The sequence below is a fragment of the Rhinopithecus bieti genome, unplaced genomic scaffold (assembly GCF_001698545.2).
Source record: "Rhinopithecus bieti isolate Rb0 unplaced genomic scaffold, ASM169854v2 scaffold_30337, whole genome shotgun sequence".
Classification (NCBI taxonomy): domain Eukaryota; kingdom Metazoa; phylum Chordata; class Mammalia; order Primates; family Cercopithecidae; genus Rhinopithecus; species Rhinopithecus bieti.
This window is the reverse complement of record NW_016813238.1, coordinates 1,038,508-1,060,471: the sequence shown is the minus strand read 5'-3', so window position 1 is coordinate 1,060,471 and position 21,964 is coordinate 1,038,508. Positions and strand designations below refer to the sequence as shown.

The 21,964-nt window shown below is 55.0% G+C and overlaps 1 protein-coding gene across 6 annotated transcripts in view; it reads right to left on the bottom strand.

Moving 5' to 3' along the window:
• Window positions 1–21,964, bottom strand: part of GRAMD1A (GRAM domain containing 1A) — a 33,099-nt gene that overhangs the window by 6,624 nt on the left and 4,511 nt on the right. For 3 of the 6 annotated variants that reach the window (XM_017847887.1, XM_017847883.1, XM_017847885.1), the window contains exons 3-14: window positions 11,853–12,063; window positions 11,746–11,766; window positions 11,217–11,301; window positions 10,994–11,097; window positions 10,810–10,905; window positions 9,638–9,718; window positions 7,892–8,004; window positions 7,569–7,719; window positions 6,861–7,068; window positions 5,275–5,418; window positions 1,229–1,347; window positions 1,005–1,147 (exon numbers count right to left, since the gene is read on the bottom strand). In XM_017847887.1, the coding sequence (XP_017703376.1) occupies window positions 1,005–1,147; window positions 1,229–1,347; window positions 5,275–5,418; window positions 6,861–7,068; window positions 7,569–7,719; window positions 7,892–8,004; window positions 9,638–9,718; window positions 10,810–10,905; window positions 10,994–11,097; window positions 11,217–11,301; window positions 11,746–11,766; window positions 11,853–12,063 (1,476 nt within the window). Of the gene's footprint in view, window positions 1–1,004; window positions 1,148–1,228; window positions 1,348–5,274; window positions 5,419–6,860; window positions 7,069–7,568; window positions 7,720–7,891; window positions 8,005–9,637; window positions 9,719–10,809; window positions 10,906–10,993; window positions 11,098–11,216; window positions 11,302–11,745; window positions 11,767–11,852; window positions 12,064–20,178; window positions 20,308–21,964 lie in introns of those variants that run through there. The other 3 variants (XM_017847884.1, XM_017847886.1, XM_017847888.1) reach the window with 2 other exon arrangements.

The window sequence follows — 21,964 nt, the reverse complement described above, 5'->3', positions numbered from 1 at the left end:
ACATCTGGTTCACCTTTTTTTTTTTTTTTTGAGACAGGGTCTTGCTCTGTCGCCCAGGCTGGAGTGCAACGGCGTGATCACGGCTCACTGAAATCTCCACCATGTGTGGCTAATCCTTTCATTTGTTTTTCGTTTGTTTGTTTGTTTGAGACAGAGTTTCACTCTGTCACTCAGGCTGAAGTGCAGTGGCCTGATCTCGGCTCACTGTAACCTGCGCCTCCTAGGTTCAAATGATTCTTGTGCCTCAGCCTCCCAAGTAGTAGAGATTACAGACATGCGCCACCACCCCTGACTAATTTTGTATTTTTAGTAGAGACGGGGTTTCACCATGTTGGCCAGGCTGGTCTCAAACTCCTGACCTCAAGTGATCCACCTGCCTCAGCCTCCCAAAGTCCTGGGATTACAGGTGTGAGCCACTGCGCCAGGCCCCGGTTCACCGCTTTAATCTCAGCTCCTACTCACCCAGTCTTACTCCACTCCAGTCATTGCCCCCGCCCCTGCCTCAGGGCCTTTGCACCTGCTGTCCCAAATGAGTTGCTCTCAGCTTCTTCAGGTTCTTGGTGACAAATGTCTTTCCCAGTGGGCCCTTCCCTGACCAGCGTATCAGGTGTAAAAGCCTCCACGCCCTGCTTCTTTAGCCTGCCGTGTTTTCCTCGTTTCTCTCCATAGGCCTAACTGCCAGCGAATGCTCTGCAGATTTTCCTAATTATTTCTCTAGTGTCCAATTCCCTACTAGAACATGAGCTCCCTGAGAGAAGTAATACTGCCGGGCTTTGCTGTATCCTCAGAGTCTTGAGGTTCAAACACCCTCTGCAGATGGGAGGAGCCATCCCTGGGCCACTCTTTCTCTACCTTCCACTATTCGGAGCACAGGGTCCTCAGGAACCCCACGCTTCTGTTCCTCCACCAGGGTGGGAACCAACACTCTGCTGTTGACTTGAGAAGTGGACAGGAGGCCCTGGGGCCACCAGGGCATCGGGTGGAGGGGCCCAGTCACCACTCACCGGAGCCGTGCCTTGTTCCGAGCCAGACCCAGGATGCAATAGCGGTGGGCAGTGTAGAAGTAGTCCTGGTAGGGGATGCCCTGCGTCAGCACCTCGGAGTCCACCACACACCCGCCGGCCTGGGGGCCGCGCCGGAACAGCGTCTGCAGGGACAGAGCTGGGGCAGTCAGGGCCACCCCACCCACCCAGCTGCCCCACCTGCCGGGCAACCCCGCCTGGCCCACCTGTGTCTCCACCACAGAGGCGCTCTTGGGGCCCAGTGGGTTGCTGATGGGGATGGTGTACGTCAGCACCCGGCGCTGGTGGCACTTGCTGTCCCCGCTCCAGGGGCTCAGGGTCACGTCTAGGGGAGGGAGGAGCAGCATGAGGAGGCCACACCCCAGTCCTTTGCCCACAGGCCACAGGAGACTCAGCCTTCTGGGAAGTCTCTCTCTGGGGACTTGTCCCAATCCACACCCCTCCTCTGTGTCCCCACCTTCCTTCCAGGAGCCTAAAACCTTAGCTGTTGGGTAGGGCCATCTCATCCACTGCTGCAGCCTCAGTTTCCCCCTCTGCACCCGTCCTGGCTTCTGCCCTGAGCATTGGACCTGCAATCTTTTGAACACCTTCTCCTGGAAGGTCCTTGGACCCCTCGAACCCACTGAGCTCCACACGGCCTCAGCATCTCCCCAAACCTGCTGCATCTCTCAGGCCCCTACTCGGGGTGGTCCAGGGTCCTCCAGGCTCCCACTGGAGCACCAGGCCTTGCCCTGGACACCCCCTAGTCAGACCCCTAGTTTGTTACCTACACTGTGTGTTCACCCAACCTCCTGAGGGTCATTCCTGGTTCAGCCCATGTTTGCCTGCCCAGTGCCCCTCCCAGCCTTCCCTTGAGTGTCTGGCCTCAGTCTCCTCATCTGGTCCAGGGGCATCTTGTTAAAGCCAAGCCTGACTCTATCCCTTCTCTGCCTAGAACACTCCATGGCTTCCCAGTATCCCTAGAATAGAGTCTGAGTGTGGTACAGTTTGGATATTTGTCACCACCCAAATCTCATGCTGAATTGTAATCCCCAATGCTGGAGGTGGGGCCTAGTGAGAGGTGTTTGGATCATGAGGGTGGATCCCTCATGGTTTGCTGCTGTCTTCATGATAGTGAGTTCTTCTGAGATCTGGTCATTTAAGTGTGTGGCACCTCCCCTCCACTCTCTCTCACTTGCTCCCCCTTTGCCTTCCACCATGATCAAAAGCTCTCTGAGACAGATGGGCATGGTGGCTCATGTCTGTAATCCCAGCACTTTGGGAAATTTGGGAGGCTGAGGCAGGAGGATCACTTGAGTTCAAGAGTTCGAAACCAGCCTGGCCAACATGGTGAAACTCCATCTCTACTAAAAATACAAAAATTAGCCGGGCGTGGTGGTGGGCGCCTGTAATCCCAGCTACTCAGGAGGCTGAGGCAGGAGAATCACTTGAACCCCTGCTACTCAGGAGGCAGAGGCTACAGTGACCCAAGATTGTACCACTGCATTCCAGCTGGGGTGACAGCAAGACCCCCGACTCAAAAATAAATACATAAATACATGTTAACGATCACACACTTAATGTCCACTCTGTCAGGCCTATGCAGGGCTTGGAGGCCAGTGGGAGATCAGGATAGATGAACTCCTGTCCTTAGCACCTAGAATCTTTTGAGAACAACAGGAAACATCTATAAATAAAGACCACACACTACTGGCGTGGTGTGAGTTAAGGGCAGAGGCTGAGTATCTGGGGGTATATGGGATCTGAGGAAGGTCAGGGAAGGGTGCCAGGAGGATATGAAATCAAAACCAAGTCCTGGACGGGCGCGGTGGCTCAAGCCTGTAATCCCAGCACTTTGGGAGGCCGAGACGGGCGGATCACGAGGTCAGGAGATCGAGACCATCCTGGCTAACACGGTGAAACCCCGTCTCTACTAAAATACAAAACTAGCCGGGCGAGGTGACGGGCGCCTGTAGTCCCAGCTACTCGGGAGGCTGAGGCAGGAGAATGGCGTAAACCCAGGAGGCGGAGCTTGCAGTGAGCTGAGATCCGGCCACTGCACTCCAGCCTGGGCGACAGAGCGAGACTCCTCCTCAAAAAAAAAAAAAACCAAGTCCTGAAGAAGGAACTGAGGAAGGAAGGGGGTGGGGGTGGAGGAGCCTGGGAGAACAGCATGGTATCAGTAAAGGCCCTGAGGCTGGAGGCCGACATTGGGAGAAGTCCCCTGAGGCTGGGATGGAGCAGCCAGGTATGGAGAGGGGCAGCCACAGCACTGGGTGAGACTGGAAGGGTTGACATAGGACCAGTCAAAGAACCTGGGAGGCTACGAAAGAGATTCAAGCAGGGGAGGAGCATGTAAGATGGGAGTTTCTCTTTGTTTCTTTTTCTATATTGATGAGACATGTAGTATCTCCTGCAGAGTCAGGACGACTGTGCCTCGTGTTGTGGGGCTACAAGGCCCCCAAAACTATGCTTATGTCCTAAAGGGGCTGGCGTGTCAGGCTGAGGAGCTCCGTATTAGGCCCTTTTTACATTACTATATATACCTGAGGCTCGGAAACTTATAAAGAAAAGAGGTTGGCTGGGCGCAGTGGCTCAAGCCTGTAATCCCGGCACTTTGGGAGGCCGAGACGGGCGGATCACGAGGTCAGGAGATCGAGACCATCCTGACTAACACGGTGAAACCCCGTCTCTACTAAAAAATACAAAAAACTAGCCGGGCGAGGTAGCGGGTGCCTGTAGTCCCAGTTACTCGGGAGGCTGAGGCAGGAGAATGGCGTAAACCCAGGAGGCAGAGCTTGCAGTGAGCTGAGATCCGGCCACTGCACTCCAGCCTGGGCGGCAGAGCAAGACTCCGTCTCAAAAAAAAAAAAGAAAGAAAAGAGGTTAATGGGTTCACAGTTCCACAGGCTGTACAGGAAGCGTGATGCCGGCATCTGCTCGGCTTCGGGGAGGCCTCAGGAGCTTTTGTTTGTTTTTATGGAGTCTCTCTCTGGAGTGCAGTGGCATGATCTCAGCTCACTGCAACTTCCACCTCCTGGGTTCAAGCAATTGTCCTGCCTGAGCCTCCAAAGTAGCTGGGATTACAGGTGTGCAGCACCATGCTCAGCTAATTCTTTTTTTTATTTTTGTAAAGACTGAGTCCCATTATGTCGCCAGGCTGGTCTCCAACTGGTGGGCTGACATGACCTTCCCGCCTTGGCCCCACTCCTGCTTTTTTTTTTTTCTTTGGAGACAGAGTCTCGCTCTGTCACCCAGGCTGGAGTGCAGTGGCTGGATCTCAGCTCACTGCAAGTTCTGCCTCCCGGGTTCAGGCCATTCTCCTGGCTCAGCCTCCCGAGTAGCTGGGACTACAGGCGCCTGCCACCTCGCCCGGCTAGTTTTTTGTATTTTTTAGTAGAGACGGGGTTTCACCGTGTTAGTCAGGATGGTCTCGATCTCCTGACCTCGTGATCCGCCCGTCTCGGCCTCCCAAAGTGCTGGGATTACAGGCTTGAGCCACCGTGCCCGGCCCTTTTTTTTTTCTTTTTGAGACAGAGTCGCTCTGTCACCTAGGCTGGAGTACAACAGCACAATCTCGGCTCACTGCAACCTCTGCCTACCAGGTTCAAGCGACTCTCCTGCCTCAGCCTCCTGAGTAGCTGGGATTACAGGTGCCCGCCACCATGCCCGGCTAATTTTTTTGTATTTTTAGTAGAGACGGGGTTTCGCCATGTTGGCCAGGCTGGTCTCGAACTCCTGACCTCAGGTGATGCACCTGCCTCGTCCTCCCAAAGTGCTGGGATTACAGGTGTGAGCCACCGCGCCCAGCCCTGCCTCAGCCTCTTAACTTGTATTTATTAAACGCTTACTATATGGTATTGCTCCAACACTTTTCTAGTATTGGTAGCAGATCCAAGGGGCCCAGGGTGGTGGGCCCGTCAGGCTGGGTGGGCTCTGTGCTCGGGGGTTCAGCCACCGGGGTCACTGTCTGGCTGGAGGAGGCGTCTGGCTGGCTGTCTACTCACTTAGATCTCATGATAACCAATAAGCCAGGTACTATTATCATACCCCCATTACACAGAAGGAGAAACTGAGGCACAGAGTCTCAGAACCCCTCCCAAGCCTACCCAGCTAGTAACAGGCAGAACTGCTTCTGGTCTCAGAAACGTTGCTTTTCAGCACCCCACCCAGCCGCACTGGCTAGCAGTGCCTTCCCCTGTCCTGGGCTACCCTTTCTCACCCCTCCCCTGCATCTGGGTAACCTCGGCCTCTCCTTCATGCACCCACTGACCTGTGAACTTGCACTGCTGTAGGAAGCCCTGGAGGAAGGGCGAGTCCGAGAAGAGCATCTGCTGGAGCCGCTCAGCGCCCACATGGAAGACAGAGTTGATGAGGAGGCGGCCGGAGAGGTCAGGAAGCAGGGCAGCCAGGTCCGCTAGAGACAGAGGAGAGCTGGGGATGACAACTGCCTCCACTCTTCCCTCCCTCCTTGGGCCATGCCTCCCCACTCCCAGGCCTTGTAGGGTGTAGGGGCAGACCCAACCTCCTGGAGCAGAAAAGTGCCTGAAGCAATACTGGAGCAGAGCAGGACACTGATCCAGAGCCCTCCTGTGACTCAGGGATGGCCTGAGGGTTGGCATGTGCTCCAGGTCCAGACAGTCAGAGCCACTGTGCTTGGTTCTGGGTGGAGAACACACCTAGGCCCTGAGACTTAACTCACAAGGATTCATTACGGGATAGCACGCACTCCTGGGAGCATCAGCCTAGGAGCACAGCAATTGGCTCGGGTGAGTGGGTGGCCCAGGTCTAGCTGATCAACCACAGTGATTGGTTCAGGGGCAGGCATGCTCTCAAGGTGGCCCAATCAGAGCCAACCCTAGGGTGTCGGCTGTAGACACTGGGAAAAATAGGCTGCTCTCTCTCACTGGGCTGGGCTGGGGCAGGGCTGAGGCCATCTCTGCCCCATAAGACACAAGAGTAGAGGCTACCTGAAACTTAGTGGAGAGAGAAAATGAATATAATAATGATAATAGAAATACTAATAGTCAACCCTTACTAACTGGCCCAAGTGCTTTAGATGTATGGAATCACTTAATTCTCTCCCTTTGTTCATTTTAGAGACAGGGTCTCGCTCTGCTGCCCAGGCTGGAGTACAGTGGTGCAATCGTAGCTCACTCCTGGGCTCAAGCAATCCTCCTGCCTCAGCCTCCCCAGTAGCTGAGACTACACAGGGTGCATGACACCATGCCTGGCTAATTTTTTAATTTTTTTGTAAAGACAGGGGTCTCACTATGTTGCCCAGGCTTGTCTCAAACTCTTGGCCTCAAGGGATCCTCTTGCCTTGGTCTGCCAAGTAGCTGAGACTATAGGTGTGCACCACAACTAGCTTTTTCTTTTTTTTCTTTTTTGTACAGAATGGGGTCTTGCTTTGCTGCCCAGGCTGTTCTCCAACTCCTGGCCTCAAGCAATCCTTCCCATCTTGGCCTCCCAAAGTGCTGGGATTACAGGTGTGAGCCATCGCACCCGGCCTCATTTATAGTCTCTTAACAACAACCCTGTGAAGTGGGTATTATCATTGTTAACCCCGTTTTCAGAGGAGGAAAGCAAAGCTCAGAGAAGTTACACAATTTGCCCCCGTGACATGGTCAGGAAGTGGTGTGACCAGGATCTGAATCCTGGCAAGCTGCCTTCAGTCTGTGCTTGTGTTCACCCTGCCATGCTGCCTTCAAAGCAGGGTAAAGACAGAGATTTCTAGCAACAGTGCCTGAACGCCATCCCGCCTCCCCTGGATTCTCAAGTGCCGCCAGCTAATCCATCCCCTCTTGCTTAAGACTAAGAGAGGCTTGCAAGTACCGGAGGCAAATGAATCGGGCCCACCTGCCTCACCTTCCTCCCCAGTGGACGAAGAGGAGTTACTCGTGTCTGTCAACAGCTCCTCGCTGGGTAGCAGATCCAAGGGGCCCAGGGTGGTGGGCCCGTCAGGCTGGGTGGGCTCTGTGTTCGGGGGTTCAGCCACCGGGGTCACTGTCTGGCTGGAGGAGACGTCTGGCTGGCTGTCTACCTGCTCCTCCTTGTCCTCCTCTGCCTGCAGAGAAAGGCCTGATGCAGCCTTGGCCACCTCCATCCCAGCCCCAGGGCTCCCAAGTCCACACTGGCCACAAGGATTCCAGAGCCTGTGCAGACCCTCGGTGGTGTGTGCACCGAGGGCTCGCGGTTGAGCTGCGAGTGGCCTGGGGCCATCCAGATGAGGGCCCCTCTCAGCCCCTGCCAGGCTTGTTTCAGATGCAAGGGCCATAAGCTTTCTTACCTGTCCTGTCCATTTGTCTGTCTGCTGCTTCATCTATCCACCCGTCTCCCACCCCTTCTGTCTCTCATCCTTTCTGTCTGTCCCCTCTTCCCTGTCTCTTTTCCTGTCTGTTCCATGTGCGTCTTCCCCTCCCCATCCCATCACTCCATCCAGGCCTCCCCTGTCCCTCTGTCCATTCCCCTCCAAATCTGTCAGGCTGTCCTTCTCCCACTGCACCCCCCCCAGCCCTCCTGTCTCTTCCTATCAGTATCCCACCCCTCTTCCACCCCACCACTCACCCCATGGTCTGCGTCGCTGCTGGCTCGGGAAAGGTTGGGCGTGACGCGGCCACGGCGCAAACCCACTGGGCTTGGCTCCTGGCTTCGGTCAGCTGCCCCCGAGGAGGTGATGTCGCTCAGGGCGATCACATCTCCCACTTCCTTGGGGGCCCTGTGGGGAAGGGGAGGAAGCAGGACTGTTGTGTCCTTGAGACCCCACACACCCTCCTGAATCCCCCAGACTTCGTACAACCACCTCAGGTCCCCCAACACTCCAGTAACTCTGCACGCCGGCCGTCCTGTTCTCCCCCGAACCCTTCAACCTCCCTTGACCTCCAACTCACCCCAAACCGTTCAGCTGTAAGGGGCAGACATAGTCCTCATCCTCACTGGTGAGGCCCAGCTCTGAGCCATAGCACTGATGCACCAGGTGCCAGAGCTCGCGGGGACTCAGCGTCTGGAGAGGCAGGATCTGGGGTTGGCTTCCATCTCACCCCAGGCAGAGCCCGGCCCACCGCAGTTCCCCTGGCTTCCACAAGGAGGCAGCCACAATCTCCCGCACCAGACCTGGCCCCAGCACACGGGAAACCCCTGCTACAGCCCCTCCAGGCCCTGCGCCCAGAACTCAAACCTCCCACCTCCCAAGTCCCCACAATACTCTGGCCAGAAAATGTTCCCATTGTTTTTATAACTTTTTTTTATTTTTTATTTTTTGAGATGGAGTCTGGCTCTGTTGCTCAGGCTGGAGTGCAGTGGTATGATCTCAGCTCACTGCAATCTCTGCCTCCTGGGTTTAAGCGATTCTCCTACCTCAGCTTCCCAAGGAGCTGGGATTACAGGTGCCCACCACCACACCCAGCTAATTTTTGCATTTTTAGTAGAGATGGGGTTTCATCACGTTGGCCAGGCTGGACTCGAACTCCTGACCTCGTGGGCACCATGATCTGCCCATCTCGGCCTCCCAAATTGCTGGGATTACAGGTGTGAGCCAGCACGCCCAGCCATGAATGTTCCCATTTTTACAGAGAACATGGAGGCCCAGGAAGGGGAAGTCATGTAGGGAAAGTCATGTGCTCAAGGTCACCAAGTTACTTGGTCAAGCCCTGCCAGACTCCAGGGCTGAGGCTCCCACCCCTATGCCATCCTGCCCGCCTGAATCTTTTCCCAGGTGTCCTCGGGAGCCTTGGGCTTTCAGCCACCCACGGCCAGAGTGGCTGAATGACAGTGATGGCAGATAACAGTAAGTGATCATAGCAGCAGACATTTGCCACCTTGTCAACTAGGCGCATTCTTCTAACCGCTTTACAGATGTGCTAACTCACTGTGTCTTCATAACCATCTGGAAAGTAGGTGCTAACCTCATCATCCTTTTAAGACAATGGCGCTGAGAAGTGCAAGGTGACATGCCGAGGTCCTGCCAGGAAGTGGCAGTGCTGAGATGTGACCCTACTCTGGGCTACTCTGCTCATAAGAGCTGACATGACTGCGTACTTATTCTGGGCACAATTCTGGGTGCTGTGAAGTGGGGATGGCTCCCATTTGACAGATGGGGTTCAATCACTTGCCCCAGGGGAAGGGGCTGGAACTCCGGGGCTCTGCCCTGTCCTCCTTAGGGTCTGACTGTGCTCTGTCCCTCTCTCAGGATGCTGAATGGGACCCTCAGCACTCCTGCCTGCCCCAGGGAGATCGGAGCCTCTGAGAAGGCAGCACATGAGTGCCGCTCAGCCAGAGGACGGGGCTGGGGCTCTCTGAGGTGCTGTGGGCCAGCCATAGCCGGTATCCTATGATGACCACCCAACCTCTATCCACGCTCCACGCTCCCCCACTGCCAGCGGAACCTGGACTTCCTTCAGGGTGAAAATCATTCCCAGCCCCAGGGAAGAATTACGACAGTTTACACCAATTCATGTCCCTTTGCCAGAGACTCAGCTTCAGGGTCAGGTGGGGTCCAGGGAGGTGCTGCAGGGGCATCGGGCCTGGTGACCATGGAGAAGAGCTGGGCTGCCTACAGCTCGGCAAGTTCTGGGGTCCCTGGCTCCACGATCCCCCTGGGAACTCCCCATCCCCACCCAGGCCTCACCCAGGCCCACCTTTTCAAGCAGCGCATTCTGCCAGAGGCGGAAGATGAGGAGGAAGCAGCGGTCACGGGCCCCAAAGGAAGTGAAGAAATGCTGTCAGGGAGAGAGACAGAGGTGTGAACAGGTTGGGGAGAGACCAGGACAGAGGCGGAGAAGCGGCACCCTCATCTGCGCTGACGCCACATCTTTGTCCTCATGAATCCACTAATTCACCTCTGCATTAGTTCCACAGAAGGTCTGTCCTGCACCCGGCCCTGCGCTGGACAATGCCAGAATCACTGGGATGGGGAGACGGCCGCTGGTCCTGTCCTTGGAGCTCCCAGTCCAGGGAGGGGACAGAGGCATCTCTAGACAGGGTCAGCCCAGAGAGGCTGGGATATCATGGGGGAAGCCCAGGGAACTTTCCCAGCCTCCTTTGCCACTAAGAATAGTCAGTTGATCTTTTTTTTTTTTTTTTTTGAGACGGGATCTGGCTTTGTCACCTAGGCTGGAGTGCAGTGGTGTGATCATGGCTCACTGTAGCTTCAACCTCCTGGGCTCAAGCCATCCTCCCGTCTCAGCCTCCTGAGTGAGTAGCTGGGACTACAGGTGTGTGCTACCACACCCAGTTAATTTTTGGGAATTTTTTTAGAGACAGGGTCTCACTATGTTGCCCAGGTTAGCCTCAATCTCCTAGGCTCAAGCAATCTTCCTGCCTCAGCCTCCCCAAAATGCTGGGAATACAGGCATGAGCCACTGCACCTGGCCAGATCCACTTTTAACCAACAAAACACAAAGGGAAGTCTGTTGGGAAGTGTCCCCTACACCTGTCCCCCTTCTTGTTGGACTGCTGGTAAGAAAGCCATCTTGCAACCAACGGACATAAGGCCACAATGACAGGGACAGGACACAGCATCGGGAGACTTACGAAGGGAGGGGCGGCTGAGGTGCCACATGCATGGAAGAGTTTTACTATTTCTGCTGTTCCTGAGCAGCTGTGTGAGGTGACAGGTTGCAGGGAAAGAGAGGAGAGGCTGGTGCAGGGATCAGGTCAGGGGTGATGGGCGCCTGGGCCGGGAGAACAGAGAGAAGGGGACAGCACGGAGAGAACTCAGGATGCAGAACAAACGGGGCTCTGCATGGTTGGGGGAGGTGGCCTGCTGAGAGGGGGGACCGCGTGGTCCCGTCACCAGGTCCTCCGTCACCTTCTCGCTCTCTGTACAGATCTGGATGGCGTTGGGGATCAGCTTGGCCGTCTTTTCCTTCTTTAGGCATGTCACTTCCTTCAGCTGGATGGAGATCTGAGGACAGCAGAATGGTCAATAGGAGCGGGGTGGGGCCTGGATGTGAGGGCCCCCGCCCCTGCACCCCGCCCTGCCGTGGGCTCACGGTGGTCTCCCAGCGGAAGATGTTGCTGTAGAAGCAGATCCAGTTCTCGGAGAGGTAGAGGCGGCCCTGGAGCAGGATCTCGCGCTGCAGGGCGCAGGAGTAATCTGAGAGTGGTCGGGGAGAGACAGGAGGACACCCGAGTCACGAGGCTGTGCTGGCGCCCGTGGGCTGGCGGGGAGTCACAGGGCCAGGCTAGGAGCTGGGACTGGGGTCCGGGACTCACCCACAATAAGGCGTTCTGCCTCGGGGAGTTTGCTGAACAGTTTCCGGAAGTCCTCATTACGCTGCTTGTAAGTGGGGCTCAGCATCTGAGGAAGTTTGGGAGGTGAGAATCTGGATGGGGGTTCACACTCCCAATTCTGCCTCACAAAGCTCCTGGAACCCCCTCAGCCTCTTAAGTCCCTGACAGATTCCAATGCACACAACACACCAGTAACCGCAGTGACAGCTGCCATTTACAGATTTCTTATGTAAGCCAGGCCCTGCACCAAGCACCCACCAGCATCACTGACTCATTCAATGTTCCCTCCAGCCTTGTAAGGTGGAGCTGCTTCTCAAGGACAGAGAGAGGCCCAGAGAGGTTAAGTAATTCACCCAAGGTCACACAGCACATAAATAACAGCACAGAATGTGACCCTAGGTCTGCACCCACTCCATCTCAGCACGTGCTCCTTGACTGCTGCAGCCTGGAGCTCCTGGCCCAGCACCCTGTCCTCCCAACCCTCCAGCAAGCCCCTTGCCCAGACACTTACACTGTACCAGCTCTGCATCTTCTGCAAAGGAAAGGAGAGGAGTCAGGATGAGCCCCTAGATCACCGCCAGCACCCCCAGCCCTCTCCCCACCTGGGTTTGCACCAACCTTGCTGTTGCGGATGAAGTTCCGGCTGCCTAGGCTCTGGGTGCTGGGGGTCCCAGGCACCCCACCCTTCTCTGAGGAGCTATCCGACCCCTTCTCCACCATGGTGCCTGGTTCTGGCTCAGGTGGGGGCCGGCTTGGAGGCAGGAGCTGCAGCCGCTTCCGGAGCGATGGGGAGCTGCTTGGCGTGCTCCGGCCAGAGTGGGGTGTGGTGCTGGGGGCAGGAAGAGGAAGAGAAGTGTTAACTGGAAGAAACAGGCTGGGGTTTGGGGACAGGCCTATTTTCAGAGGCCCACCCATTGATCCCTGAGTACACACCCATCCACCCAGCCATCCCGTTCCTCTTCCCAGCAGTGAGACTCAGAACACGCTCCTTAACATCTTTGTGCTACGGTTACTTCATCAGTAATTCAGGGATGATAAATACATGTTCTCATCTGGTTGTTTTGGGGCTTAAACAAACCAGGACATGTAAAGCACTTCCTTTATTTTACTTTGTTTTATTTATTTATTTTTTGAGTCTTGCTTTGTCGCCCAGGCTGGAGTCAGTAGCATGATCTCAGCTCACTGCAACCTCCACCTCTTGGGTTCAACTGATTCTCCTGCCTCAGCCTCCCGAGTAGCTGGGACTACAGGTTCCTGCCACCACACATGGCTAACTTTTGTATTTTTAGTAGATGGGGGTTCACCATGTTGGCCAGGCTGGACTCAAACTCGTGACCTCATGATCCGCCCACCTTGGCCTCCCAAGTGCTGGGATTACAGGTGCGAGCCACCATGCCCAGCACACTTTAATTTTTTTTGAGATGGGGTCTTCCTAAGTTGCCCAAGCTGGTCTCAAAATCCTGGCCTCAAGCGATCCTCCAGCCTCAGCCTCCCAAAGTGCTGGAATTACAGGCATGAGCCACCATGCCCAGCCCATGTAAAGTAATTCTAACAGAGCATGGCACATAGAGAGCTCTTGATGACACCTGCTATGTTTTGTTTTATTTTGAGACGGAGTTTTTTGCTCTGTCGCCCAGGCTGGAGTGTAGTGGTGTGATCTCAACTCACTGTAACCTTCTCCTCCTGGGTTCAAGTGATTCTCCTGCCTGAACTTCCTGAGTAGCTGGGATTACAGGATCACACTACCATGCCTGGCTAATTTTTGTATTTTTAGTAGAGACATAGGTTCTCCATGTCAGCCAGGCTGGTCTCAAACTCCTGACCTCAAGTGATCTGCCCACCTCAGCCTACCAAAATGCTGAGATTACAGGCGTGGAGCCACCATGCCTGGCCTATACCTGCTATTTTTTTAAGTTAAATTCCTAATTCATACAACAAATATTTATTGAACAGCAACTTTCCATTCAGTTGTTGGAGCTAAACCCTAAGCATCTTTCTTATTTTCCTCATCTCTCATTTCAAAATCTATTTCCATTATTTATTCTTATTTTATTTTAGAGATAGGGTCTCGCTGTCACCCAGGATGGAGTGTAGTGGCACAATCATGGCTCACTGCAGCCTCAAGCTCCTGGGCTCAAGAGATCCTCCTGCCTCAGCCTCCCGGGTAGCTGGGACTACGGGTGCACCCCCCTGCACCAGCTTTTTTATTTTTAAAACATTTTTGTACAGATAGGGTCTAGTTACGTTGCCCGGGCCGTTCTCAAACTCCTGGCCTCAAGTGATCCTCCCACTTTGGACACTACCATAGGTGCTGGTATTACAGGTGTGAGCCACTGCACCCAGCCCTATTTCCATTATTTTTAGTTTGAGATGGAGTCTCGCTCTGTCGCCCAGGCTGGAGTGCAATGGCACGATCTCAGCTCACTGCAACCTCCGCCTCCCGGGTTCAAGCGATTCTTCCGCCCCAGCCTCCCTAGTAGCTGGGATTACAGGCACCCACCATCATGCCTGGCTAATTTTTGTAGAGACGGGGTTGCACCATGTTGGCCAGGCTGGTCTTGAACTCCTGACCTCAGGTTATCCGCCTGCCTCGGCCTCCCAAAATTTTGGGATTACAGGTGTGAGCCACCGTGCCTGGCATCCATTATTTTTATTATACCCATTTCTCCCTGCTCCAGCCTCCATCACCTCCAGCCTGGACATCCCAGCAGCCTCTTCCCTGGTGTCCGACAACCAGAGGGGGCCTGTAACTGTCTGAGTCAGGTCTGAGCCCTGCCCTGGTTGTATCTCACTCCAGGTAAAAGCAAAGACCTCACCCTGGTGTGGTGATTTGGCCCTGGAACCTTGCTGACCTCCCTCTCCCTGTCCTCCCTCTACCCTGGCCATCCCAGCCTGCTTTTGTCCCTAAGCTCTCCAACCTCATTCCCATGCTAAGGCCTCCACACTAGTAGTCTCTCCACCTGAATGTCCTTCCATGGCCCGGCATCACTGGCTCTGTCCCCTTCAGCTCAAATGCTCTCCTTCCCCATTATCCAGCCTAAGGCAGTCACCTCCATTGCCACACCTCAGGTTATCTAGAGTGTCCTGCTTATTTATTGTTTGTTTACTGTCTACCGAGACTGTGACCTTCAGGAGGTCTTGGTTACCACCCGGTCCCTAGAGCCCAAAACTCTAGGCACATAGCGAATGCTCAATAATTAACACCAGAGGCTAAATGAATAATCTGCACGCTGGCTGGAGCTGGCATCAGTAGAGCCCACCGGACACAGCTCCTGCCCTTGGGGAATGAGCCCTCTGGTGGGGAGGCAGACACTGAACAAACAGGACACTCCCAACTTGACTGTGCAAACATGAACTGTAATAAGGACTGTGGGGATGGCGTCGGGAACCTTAAAAGGACATTCTTTGTTGACTCCTTATCATGAACTATGTCAAGCTCTCCGTATGATTAACTGTATTATTTCTCAAGCCGGTGCCTTTGATACTATTAACCATGCCTGCTTTACAGAGGAGGAAAGTAGCTCAAAGCGGGAAACCACTTGCCGTAGGATACAGGCCTGGCTTATTTCTTTTTTCTTTCTTTTTTGGAGACAAAGAGTCACACTGTCGCCCAGGCTGGAGTGCAGTGGCACTATCTCAGCTCACTGCAACCTGCGCCTCCCAGGTTCAAGTGATTCTCCTGCCTCAGCCTCCCGAGTAGCTGGGATTACAGGCACCCACCACCACGCCTGGCTAATTTTTTGTATTTTAGTAGAGACAGGGTTCCACCACGTTGCCCAGGCTGGTCTCAAACTCCTGAGCTCACGCAGTCCACCTGCCTCAGTCTCCCAAAGAGCTAGGAGATTACAGGTGTGAGCTACTGCACCTGGCCACAGGCTTGGTTTATTTCAAGGCAGGATTCCCATCTGGGGGCCTCGATGTATTCTGGGGTGCAGGTGAGATTCCCTCCACCACCTGGGGCAACTCAAAATTGTCTCTCTTAACTCCAAGCCTGAATACATGCCATTCTGTCTGTCCAGACCGTAGTTCCTCTTTGTCTAGTAAATCCTTATTTGCCTTCAGGACTTTGGCTCATGCGTGACCCCACAGTCCCCTGGGCAGCTCCCATCCCAGACTACTCTGGGCCGTCACTCTCCAATGACAGGTCCAAGTCCCTCATGCATCTGTGGGTCACTGCTCTGTCCCCAGCACAGTGTGGGACAGGATGCAGGGTAGGCATTCATGTAACACTTGTAAAATAAATGTGTGGAATAAAATAAATGAATAAAATAATTAAATAGCCAGTGGCCCAGGCCACTGCTTTTCCCCTGGGCCATCCCAGCAGCCTCCTCCCTGGTCTCCCTGTTCCGATCCCTACCCCCATCTTCAGTCGGAGGGAGCCGGGGATCACCTGAGTCCATCAGGGCCCTCCTGCCTGGTCTCTCTCTGCCCTCATCAGCCCTGCACTCCCTCTCCCATCTCCTGCCTTGGCCGGTGCCTCTGCTCAAAATGCCCTTCCTCCCAGACATCCAAATCCACAGGGCTCCCCGACCTCCCTCAGGTCTCTGCTCAGTGGACACCTTCCCCACCTCCCTATTTAACACCCCCTACCCTGCCCTCCCGATCCCCTTCCTCCCTGTTCTCTTTCTGCAAAGCGCATCTCCCTGCTGCCTCCCGGGACCTTCAGTACTTCCCCTAGTTCTTATCCATCTCTCCCCACCGTACCCCCCACCCACGATGTGAGTGTCCCCATCACCTAGAGCAAGGCCTGGCGCACAGGAGGTGCTCCGTGAGCACTTACTGTTGAGGATGCCCTGGGTGATCGGCCCTCCTCCCCCACCCCTCATAGAACTTGGTGCACAACTCCTTGGACCCGCAGGTCTCCGGGGCAGCAGCCTGGAGTGTGGGCCCCACGGTCCAAGGAGCTTCTAGTCAAGTACAGCCGCGTCCTTTCCATGTGACCCTGAGCCAGGGTCTGAAGCCTCCTGTGCCTCCGTTTCCTCTTGGGTATGATGGGAATTACAGTGCTCACCTCCTAGGGTTGCACAGAGATGGAGGTGAGGCAAATCCACAAAGCCCAGTAACTGAAAGACACCTTAACTATGCTGCTTCTCCTCCCGCAGGGACTGGCGGACTAAAATGGAGTGTACAGCCCGGCTGCCAGCCCAGTGCACCACTGTCCATGACGCTCTGCTGACCCTGACAGGGACCTCACAAGCACTATGCCTGATGTTAGGAGCCTCCATGACTGACCCTCAACTCCAGCCTGTCACCTCTAAATACCGTGCACCTGCCACAAGGAAGTGAACAAAGCCAATACAAGTCCCTGCCTGCAGGGACCTGATGCTGTAACAGGGAAACACAGACCATCAGTAAGAAAACAAATGAGCAGGGATGGCGACCTCAGACAGTGGTAAACACCATAAAGCAATACTGCTCAGAATGGTCCCCAGAGAGCAGCAGGCAGGACTTGGAAGGTGTTCAAAAGGCAGAGTCCAGGACCACTTCCAACCTCCTGAATCAGAACTGGGGTGGGGCCAGAGATTCTGATAAACATTCAAGTTTGAGGACCACAGAGATAAGGGATGGGACAACTAGGGGGGCAGAGATGCTTTTAAAATTTTTTTAGAGACAAGGTCACACTCTGTCACCCACTCTGTCACTGCGGTACACTGGCGAAATCATGGTTAACTGCAGCTCCGAACTCCTGGGGTCAAGCAATTCTCAAGCCTCAGCCTCCCAGGTCACTCCAGGACCGAACTCTTGGGCTCAAGCAATCCTCCAGCCTTAGCTTCCCAAGTAGCTGGGACTACAGTCTCACACCACCATGCCTAGCTGAGTTTTAAAGTTTTTGTAGAGATGGGGTCTTGCTATGTTACCCAGGCTGGTCTCAAACTCCTGAACTCAAGTGATCCTCCCACCTTGGCCTCCCAAAGTGCTGGGATTAAAGGCATGAGCCACTGTGCCTAACCAATTTCTTTAGTAAGAGTCAGCAAAAGCCTCCCTGAACAAAGCCCACTTGTTCACCTGAGGACAAAGAACAGATGTGGCAAAGGCTGGGAGACTGTTCCAGGTGCAGAACATCAAGTTCAGGGACAGGACTGAGCCTGGCAGGTCTGAGCATGAGTGAGGTGGCCAGTGGGGCTGGAGGAGCAGTGGAGGTGCATAGGCCTGGTGATCCTGGTCAGGAGTTTGGCCTCACCCAGACAGCACTGGTGAGCAGGGAGGGACTCTTAAGTATCAGGGACCACATCCTCCCCTGCCTGCTTTTCTCAGCCCTCTAGCGTGAAACACAGACCTGCCCTACTTTCCCACAACCACAGGTCTAGGGGCAGGGCCTGGGGGAAGGAAGCCTGAGGAGAGGCTCAAGGCACACAGACAGGGCAGGGACCACGCCCCCAGTTTTTGCTCCAGGGCTGGGCAAAGAGGAAGTACTCAAGGGCGGGCCCTGGGGTTGCCCAACCAGGCTAGCTGAAGGCAGAGTGAAGGGAGGAGCCTGGGGGCTGTTATGGGGTGGGGAGACTCGGAAGGCATGGGGTTTTGCTGCAGCAGACACCTGACCTCCAACTTCCTAGGCCCCAATGGGCCTAGAGCTGCCTCTGGTCAGAAAAGGGCAGATGCATCCACAGGTGTGCATAAAAGGGACCCTCGGCCGGGCGCGGTGGCTCAAGCCTGTAATCCCAGCACTTTGGGAGGCCGAGACGGGCGGATCACGAGGTCAGGAGATTGAGACCATCCTGGCTAACACTGTGAAACCCCGTCTCTACTAAAAAATACAAAAAACTAGCCAGGCGAGGTGGCGGGCGCCTGTAGTCCCAGCTACTCGGGAGGCTGAGGCAGGAGAATGGCGTAAACCCGGGAGGCGGAGCTTGCAGTGAGCTGAAGTCCGGCCACTGCACTCCAGCCCGAGCGACAGAGCGAGACTCCATCTCAAAAAAAAAAAAAAAAAAAAAAGGGACCCTCAATGGGAGTCACACAGTAGGTGTCAGGGGTAAACTGCATTTCCCTACAATTGCAAGGAGTCTCTTTCCTCTCTCTCTCTCATATGCACACACACACACACACACACGCACACGCACGCACGCACAGAGCAACAGCATCACAGGTATGCTACAGAGAGCCACAAATTACACACACACACACCCCTGCAGCATTGCTAGTCTGCTACAGTCACGTGGCAATTTCCCAGAAAAGTTATTCAGACACATGCATGTGTGCACACACAGAGCTGCAGAGGGTCACAGAAACAAACAGTGACTCACAGAAAGTCCCCGATAAATTATATCCACACACACAGGCAGGAGGAAGTCTCAGCCAAGAGCTGAAGACAGCCATACTGTGAGACTGGTCCCAAAAGACCCCAGGTGACACATACATAGTCCCAGGTAAATCAGGTCCCACGGTCTGCCAACATCCCTACTGAGTTGTCCCTGTGCCCGCATGGGGCTCACTGTCTGGCAGGGAAGACAGAGCAAAGGCTACTTCTAAAGTGGCAAGGGGCTGGGCGCAGTGGCTGATGCCTGTAATCCCAGCACTTTGGGGGGCCAAGGTGGGTGGATCACTTGAGGTCGGGAGTTCGAGACCAGCCTGACCAACATAGTGAAACCCCATCTCTACTTAAAAAAACAAAAATTAGCCAGGTGTGGTGGTAAGCGCCTGTAATCCCAGGTACTTGGGAGGCTGAGGCAGGAGAATTGCTTGAACCCAGGAGGCGGAGGTTGCAGTGAGCCGAGATGGAGTTACAGCACTCCAGCCTGGGCAACAGAGCGAGACTGCGTCTAAAAAAAAGAAGAAAAGAAAAAGAAAAAATACAGTGGCAAGAGGTGGAGGTGTCAGTGGCTGTCACTGTTGGAGAGCCCAGGGGCTCACACAGTCAAGCAGGACTTGGGAATAATGCAGCCAAGCGGGGTGTGGATCTCGAGGACAAAGCGGCCAGGTAGCGGAATAATGTGTGGCACATGCTATACTAACTGTAACAGGTGGACATCGTCAGTTATCATTATGCCCTCCAAAGTGCCCTAGGTACTCCCAGGATCTTAGAAGGGAGGGTCCCAAGCCCACAGAGAGCCACAAGGGGTCTCACACTGTTCACACACACACACAAAACCAGAGGGTCTCAGCTGTACACAGAGAGGCCTAGGCACCACTCAATACTGTCACAAAGGGATACACAAGGGAATGTTCACACAAAAATGGAATCAGATGTAAGTTACAGTCACACCCACAGAGCCCCAGACACACGACAATGTCACAAATGGACACACACAGGTAACTTACATTGGCACACAGAGCTAAATAAGTTTCAAGCCAGGCACGGTGGCTCACGCCTGTAATCTCAGCACTATGGGAGGCCAAGGCGGGTGGACCACCTGAGGTCAGGAGTTCAAGACCAGACTGGCCAATATGGGGAAACCCCATCTCTACCAAAAATACAAAAATTAGCCAGGCATGGTGGCATGCGCCTGTAATCCCAGCTACTAGGGAGGCTGAGGCTGGAGAATCGCTTGAACCCAGGAGGCGGAGGTTGCAGTGAGCTGAGATAGCACCACTGCACTCCAGCCTGGGTGGCAGAGCCAGATTGTGTTTCAAAAAAAAAAAAAAAAAAGAGTTTCAGAGCTAAATTACAGGCATATGCAGGCACAGAGGGTCACAGTAGAACCCAGAGCCCCAGGCACACTTGTACACACACCACTAAGTCACAATGGGAAGCACACTGGTAACTTACAGCCACGCTTGGAGCCGCAGATGGAATTAATGGTAAAACACACACAGCCCAAGAGGGATCAGGGCTGCTATACACAGTAGCTCCAGACACACGTACACACACTCCAATGTCACACTCAGACACACAGGGGTAATTTATATTTGCACAGGGAGCCACAGATGGGATGAGACACAGGACACACACACAACCAGCTGCTCACAGCCACAGACTTGGAACCCCAGACACACGCAGGTAACTTACAGTAACACACAGAGCCGCGGTCAGAATTAATGGTAAGTTACACGCAGGAACCCTATCAGAGGCCCAAAGCTGGTGCAGGCTAGCAGCCCCAGACACACGTACACACACTGGCAAGACAATTCACAGTCGGAAGCACATGCGCCCACCTGGACCGGAAGGGGAGTAAGAAGTCAATTCNCCCGCAGGGCACCGGCCTGGCCTTCCGCGGCCGCCGCCCCCACCCGACCCAACCGCCCGCACAAAAGGCCGGAGCCGCCGGAGGCCGCCGCGGCGTCAGCGACACCCCCTTCCTTCCCCCGCCCCGCCGCGTCACGGCGCCGCCCCCCGCCCGGGAGGGAAGGCGGGGAGGGGCGGCCGAGGCCTAGAAGGAGGGAGAAACCGGGGAGGGAGGGACTGGACAGAAAAGGGGCAACAGAGGGGCAGAGAGACAGAGAAGGAGACAAAGAGACTTTATTAAAACCAAACACCGTGGAGGCAGCTGCCTGCCGCAGGCTGGGGAGCCACCTTCCCTAGTACCTAGAAAAGGGTCCTCAGCAACTACTATGCCCCTGGCCAGGAGCTCCCGGACCTCCCAAGGAGGAACCTGAGAGCCGGGGCGAAGGTGGGGGAGGACTGGAGATGCTGGGAAACTGAGGTGTGTGTATGGGGGAGGGAGCCCGAAGCTGGCGGGAAGGGGTGGGGCCGTTTGGCCTCCTCCTTCCCTCTCCCAGTCTCTGAGCCCGGGTTCCTGGTCCCAGGAGGTCGTGTGCCTCCGTTTCTAGGGACTTCCCAGTCTCGGTCGGCCAGTCCAAGTACCAAGTCCGAATCCAGCCTCCCTAGCTCTTATCTGTGCTGAGACCTTGGGCTCATCATCCCAATGTTGGGAGTCCCACTGACTTGGTGGTAAGGGCTTTTCCCGGGGACAGCGCAGGAACGGGCAAAAGCAGTCCTTTTACGGAAGGAGAAGCCCGGCCTGTAAGATGGGAAGTGACTTGGGGTCACCCGGTAGGTAGGCGGCAGAGTTGGATTCGATCCTGCTCTGACGCCATAACTTGCGTCCCCCACTCTGCAAGAGGTCAGAGTCGTGGTGTCCTGGACTTCTGGCCCAACCGCTCAGAAATGCGAGTCCCACCTCACAGCTCCGGGCCGTGGCTCCCCAGCCCTCTCCAGGGTACGCTGTCCCCGCGTCTTTTGAAAAAACTCCCCATCGCTCTACATCAACCCTTCCCCTCCTCCTGCAAGAGAACCCCACCTGACTTCTCCATTTTGATGAATGGCAGGCCCAGAACCTCGGAGTCTTGCCTGACCCTCTCCTTTCCTTCACACCACGTCCAATCTGTCACAAACTCTCTGGGCTCCACGTATAAAATCAAATCGCTCCAGATTCTAAACTTTTCTTCCTCCACTGCCCACACCCTGGCCCAGCCTCCATCCTCTCCTGCCTGGACATCCCAGCAGTCTCCTGCCTGATCTCCCTGCTCCCATCCCTGCCTCTACTGTCTGTTCTCACCTGCAGCCAGAGAGAGCCTGGGACCACCTGAGTCAGGTAACAACCCTCCTGGCTCAGAGCTCTGCCCCAGCTGTACCTCACTCCAGGTAAAAGCAAAGTCCTCACCTTGGCACCCAAGGCCCCTGTCAGCTCTCTGACTTCAGCTCGTCATCTCACCCCCCAACCCCGCTCATGCCCTCCATCCAGCCTTCCCGCTGTTCTACTAACTCACCAGGCACCTTCCTGCCTCCTACCCCAAGACCTTTGCATCGGCTATTCCCTCTGCTTGGACAGCACCACCCCCCCACCCCACCCCCA